Raw genomic sequence first — 6,000 nt, 5'->3', positions numbered from 1 at the left:
TGCCTTCTTTTGCACATTGGTTGTTTGTCAGTATTCGCGTATAGTCTTTCATTGATTCTATTGTATTTCTATTCTGAATTATTATGTTCATGATAGTGATAGCTGGTGGTGTGGTGGCTTCAAGGTGAGTGGTCCTGGGTTCAGATCTGGCTGGTTCCTTGCATGCATCTCATCTGTGCTGGACTGTGCATTGAGCTAGCAACTCAGCCTCATATAAAAGAGACAAATGGTAAAAAAAAATGGCCAGGCTGTGCCCAATGCACCACAAGTGGTGGAGAGGGACAACTACAATATGTACTATGATAAATATACTTTTAACTTTACCAATTATGGAATTATTGGCAGAATTCTTTGTTTTCATGCACATTATGCAGATGATGGACTTGTTCAGTTGGCAAAATAAATAATGTAAAGGAAATAGAAGTGACATTACAAAAGTCAATGTTTAAGGTCAACCCATCTTTAATCTTTTCATTCTAAAAGGCCTCAGCAAAAATCTGACAAAATTTCTGCAAACAAGTTCTGGAGTAAATATTTTGTTACACTTAGTCACTGTCCTAAGTTAGATAAATAGTTTTAATATCAATGCATATGCATAAAATACAAATTACAAAACTTGCAACATTCATGTGGAAAGTTTATTTTTTTCTGGGAATTTACTATAGGGAGAGAAGGATTTCAGGAGAGACTTTACATATCTGAGCTGAGTTTTGAAATTGTGTGCAATGCTTTCAAAGGAAAAAGACATGTTGAGAAAAAAATGAAGAAAGACAATTAACGCTTACTTGGCTCCACGTTGGGTTTGTTGAGGCATCGTCAGTAGAAACAATGTACAGACAGATATTGCACTGGATAAGCATATTCAGTATTAAAAATGTACATCCTTAATCACAATTAAACAGCCATGAGCTTTATGGGATTTACAAAGTGCCCCTAAATTTCTTGGTATTACCATAGAACATATTTTCTGAAAAATCAGCATAAGCTCAAGCAATGAGACAAACACATCTGTCATTCACAGCTCAATTTGTAGTGGTTACCTTTCCTTTTTGTAAATAAGAAGATAGGGAGGGCTGTCACAGATTGTATTTATTTGTTAGAATTCCTTTCTGGCTTGTCACATATTTCTCTGTCGTCTATCTAGTCACAGTACTGTCGTGGTTGGAGGCTTGCGTGTCTCAATTACCTGGAGAGCTATGTTGGTTGGGGTCAGGGATTTGTGCTTTGGCTCTTGGTAGGGCCAAACAGGTCAAAGGGTAGAGGGCAGAAGAAGAGTGGTCCACTGGTCCTTCAGGTTCGGGGGTTCAGCTGAAGACCAACACCCCTGACTGGTCAAACAAAACTGTTACGGAAACAGTCGTGAAGAATCCTTCTACTGAGTGCAACGGTATTCCTGAGTCTCCATCTGGGACTTGCATGACTAAAAATAGTGAATACCGAGAGGAAGGTACTGACACGATGAAGGAAGCCCAGAGATGGAGGACCTTCATTGCTGCCCTGAACGCCAGCAGTGTAATGGGTAGTAAATAAATAAATAAACAAACTGTATCGAATAAACCATGTTCAAATGAGTACTATAAACCAAATAGCTCTTCAATAAAGTTACTCCTGACCCGAGGTGGGAGGTGAAAGGAAACAGTGAACAAATAACTTCATAACGGAGGATGTATTTTCTAACAGGAGATAAAAATATGATTGAAAAGTTAAATTAACACTAAAAGAAACTTTTGTAGAAAAAAGTAGATAAAGGCAATGAGGGCTTAAGTAGTTTCACATGTTATAGAACTATTCTTTTGAATTTAGTCAGCAGTGCACATTGGGTAGTTTTATTCATTTGTTACCTGTTTTAGTGAGATTTAAGGTCCAGCTAGCAATTGCTCCTGGACCCACCAGCAGACTATGGGATTAATCAGGCATGCCGCAGGCACATTGTAATAACTTGCTATATTATAGTTAAACCACCTGGTTCAAAAAAAAAAAGGAAACTTTGGGTAGCATTTTAAAAAAACACTTTGAGCATTGTTATTTGGTCATCCTCTTAATGTCAATATTATTTCAATACATACTTGATGGATAGTGATGATTTACTTGGCTATTGCAAGTTATAGGCATGACACTACAATTTTGCTTCTGAGACCCCATTCAGAGACATAGATGGCAATTGTAAAATAAAAATATTTTCATATTTCAGGCAAGTTTTTAAACTACGTCATTAATAATCTAAAAATGCTTTTGACCATGCTTTTAATCATGACTGCTGGGAAAAGGAAAATGTTAATACACTGCGCAATTCCAACCTTTAGCAGATTGCCCCTTTCTGCTGGAAAGGTTATATTACAAGGAAGTCTAAGTAACTGGTTATTATCCAGTCCATTGAGTAAACAAAGTGATAATACTATACCTTTGAAAGTGAGAGTTTGCAGTCACTTTCATTACAAAGTTGGTAAAATGTTTAGATTGTGTCTTTAAAGAACTTTTGTTTAAATACATAGTTAAGTCCTATTGAAATGCACTTTTCATCCACGCTTCATCCACTTTTCTTCCTTTGTCTGGAAAGTCTATTTTAAATTTCCCAGTCTTCTAGAAATATGAAATAGGAATTAGCATAGAAGACTTTGTTCCGAGTACCAATGTCAGTGTGCAATTAAATTGATATCACTGGAAAAGATCCTAAATCTATATAAAAAAAAGAATAAGCAGCAACTTGTTGACCACGATTGCAGCCATTTAATCGACTCCTTCAAATCCTTCAGCATTTTCTACAGCCAGAAGAAGCTTTTCTCGTAAATCTTCAAAAGATTCATAAGGCGGTAAATCAAGGCGGTTAAAGCTGTAAACAGGAGGAAAGAAAACAGATCTTTAGATTTCTACAAGGCTGTCCCTCTAGTATTGATGTGAAATGCTGTCTGCTTTAAATGTTTACATGTTTTACAAGAAATCAATATCTGTTATCAAGGACCCTCACCATCCAGGCCATGCTATCTTCTCACTGCTACCATTGGGCAAGAGGTATAGGGCAAAATGTACAGGTGACCTAGGTCTGTTTGATTTTTCACTTTGTACTTCAGATCAATGCCTCATTGTGTAACTAAAGGTACTTCTGTGCAGAACAAGAGGATTTACACATACTCTACCACACATCATTATTTCTTTGTGAAATGAAGCTTTAAGTGCTTAAACTTTTAGCTGCATGACTGAGCACATCTCCAAGAAGAGTTGTCACTATACAGCAGCATCCATCATCAGGAGAACCCACCATCCAGGCCATGCTCTCTTCTCACTAGTACTTTCAGGAGCCTTATGTCCCACTCCACCAGGTTCAAGAACAGTTATTATCCTTCAACCATCAGGCTGCTGAGGTAGTCTGGATAACTTCATTCAGCTCAACTCTGAACTGGTTCCACAACCTACAGACTCACTGTCAAGGACTCTGTAATTCATGTTCTCTCTATTATTTATTTTTAATTTGCACAATTTGTCTTCTTTTGCATATTGGTTGTTAGACACTTAGTTTATGTATTTTTTATAAATTCTATTTTTTTTTACTTGTAACTTGCCACTTTCTAAGTTCAAAGTAAATTTATTATCAAAATACATACATTACTGTGCAAAAGTCTTAGGTACATACAGTATCTATAAAAAGTATTCATGCCCCTTGGAAGTTTTCATGTTTTATTGTTTTACATCATTGAATCATGTGGATTTAATTTGGCTTTAATTTAAAAACTTCCAAGGGGGTGGTGAATACTTTGTATAGGCACTGTATATATACCTAGGGTGCCTAAGACTTTTGCACAGTACTGTAGTAATTTTATATATTCTACTGTACTGCTGCCGCAAAAAAAAGCCAACTTCATGACAAATGTGAGTGATGATAAACCTGATTCTGACATGGGTATCTATTGTGGACTGAAAGTGGGGAGGGGGCTTGGAGAGGGGAATTATGGTCGGGAAAGGGGTGGAAGGGAGAGGAGGGGAGGGGAACACCAGAGAGACATTCTGTAATGATCAATGAACTTATTGTTTGGAAACAAATGCCCTTGCCTGGTGTCTCACAGCCGGCACTCCTCTGCCACCTGTCCTACAGCCCTCCTGCGATATTCCACCCTCGCCATTCCCAACATCCTTTCTTCCAGCCAGATTTACAAACTTGCTCTCTGTTCCATGTTGAAAAATACAGTAGTGTTGAAAGGTTTTAAGGATTCTAATTATATATATATGTGATTAAGACTTTTGCCCAGGACAGTATTGAACCATATACCACCACGAAATTCATTTTCTTGCAGGCATATGCACAAAAACAAAGAAGTACAATATAATCACTGAAAAGTTATACACAAAGGCTGACAAACTAAATGTGCAAAAGACGCCGATCTGTGCAAATACAAAAAAAAGGGTAAGAAATGACACCCAGATCTTGAATTGTAGAGTCCATGAAAGTGAGTCCATAACTTATGGAATCAGTTCAGAGTTGAGGTGAATGAACTTACCCATGTTGAAGCCTTTCATAGGTTCAAACGTTAACAAGTTTGGGACTCAGAAGAAGAGTGTTAAACCTGCAAGCTCAGTCCTGAGGAGGGGTCTCTGCCCTGAACATCTGTTGTTTATTCATTCCATTGATGCTGCCTGACCTGCTGAGTTTTGGTGGCCTGGGCTTAAACCTTCAAAGATTAGATCTCTTCTTGCCTTGCCCATCTGTGGACTAAACTTGCAAATGAGCTCTGCTCAGTGGAGAGGTCAGGAGATGAACCACATTCATATAACACAGAGCAGTACAGCAAAGGAACAGGCCCTTTGATCCACAATGACTGTACTGTATATGATACCATTATCCATCATTTTGTCCCATGCTGAATGACGTGGCTGTTCATGGTCTTTTTGACCAAGATTGTTCTTGGCAAATTGTCTACAGGAATTTTTTGCCATTGCTGCCTTCTGGACAGTGTCTTTACAAGATGGGTGAACCTTGCCATTATCCATAGAAACATAGAAAATAGGTGCAGGAGTAGGCCATTCGGCCCTTTGAGCCTGCACCGCCATTCAGTATGATCATGGCTGATCATCCAACTCAGAACCCTGTACCTGCTTTCTCTCCATACCCCCTGATCCCTTTAGCCACAAGGGCCATATCTAACTTCCTCTTAAATATAGCCAATGAACCAGTCTCAACTGTTTCCTGTGGCAGAGAATTCCACAGATTCACCACTCTCTGTGTGAAGAAGCTTTTCCTCATCTCGATCCTAAAAGGCTTCCCCTTTAACCTTAAACTGTGACCCCTTGTTCTGGACTTCCCCAACATCGGAAACAATCTTCCTGCATCTAGCCTGTCCAATCCCTTTAGAAATTTATACATTTCAATAAGATTCCCCCTCAATCTTCTAAATTCCAGTGAGTATAAGCCTAGTCGATCCAGTCTCTCTTCATATGAAAGTCCTGCCATCCCAGGAATCAATCTGGTGAACCTTCTCTGTACTCCCTCTACGGCAAGAATGTCTTTCCTCAGATTAGGGGATCAAAACTGCACACAATATTCTAGGTGCGGTCTCACCAAGGCCTTGTACAACTGCAGTAGAACCTCCCTGCTCCTGTACTCAAATCCTTCAGAGTTTGTCTGCCTGTGTCAGTGGTTGCATAACCAGGACTTATGATATACACCAGCTCCTTATACGACCATCTACCACCCGCTCCCATGGCTTCATGTGACCCTTGGCCAAGGGTGACCTGCAGGCTAGCAGAGAGAAGGAGCGCCTTGCACCTCCTTTGGTAGAGACATATCTCCTCCCCGTCACCCACAAATATGATACCAATTTAAATTAAAATCTTCTCCCTGCAATATGATCCATATCCTCCGGTCCCCCTAATATCCATGTGCTCGCCAGAAAGCTATTTGAACATCACCATGGTATTGGGTTGCATTACTACCCAGGCACCTGTTTAATAAAAAAATGACATACACATCTCCTTTAAAACTTTCCCCGCATCACTTTTAATGCATGTTCT

At 39.2% G+C, this 6,000-nt stretch overlaps 1 protein-coding gene across 18 annotated transcripts in view; it reads right to left on the bottom strand.

The window, feature by feature from the left end:
- Positions 1 to 444: 444 nt before the first annotated feature.
- Positions 445 to 6,000, bottom strand: part of nedd4l (NEDD4 like E3 ubiquitin protein ligase) — a 418,746-nt gene continuing 413,190 nt past the window's right edge. For all 18 annotated transcript variants that reach the window (XM_073064158.1, XM_073064157.1, XM_073064163.1 and 15 more), the window contains one exon: positions 445 to 2,830. In XM_073064158.1, the coding sequence (XP_072920259.1) occupies positions 2,728 to 2,830 (103 nt within the window). In that variant the 3' untranslated portion in view covers positions 445 to 2,727. The remainder of the gene's footprint in view (positions 2,831 to 6,000) is intronic.

This window comes from Hemitrygon akajei, chromosome 13 (genome assembly GCF_048418815.1).
Source record: "Hemitrygon akajei chromosome 13, sHemAka1.3, whole genome shotgun sequence".
Lineage (NCBI taxonomy): Eukaryota > Metazoa > Chordata > Chondrichthyes > Myliobatiformes > Dasyatidae > Hemitrygon > Hemitrygon akajei.
Note: the sequence above shows the minus strand (reverse complement) of the source record. Positions and strands in the feature narration are given on the sequence as shown.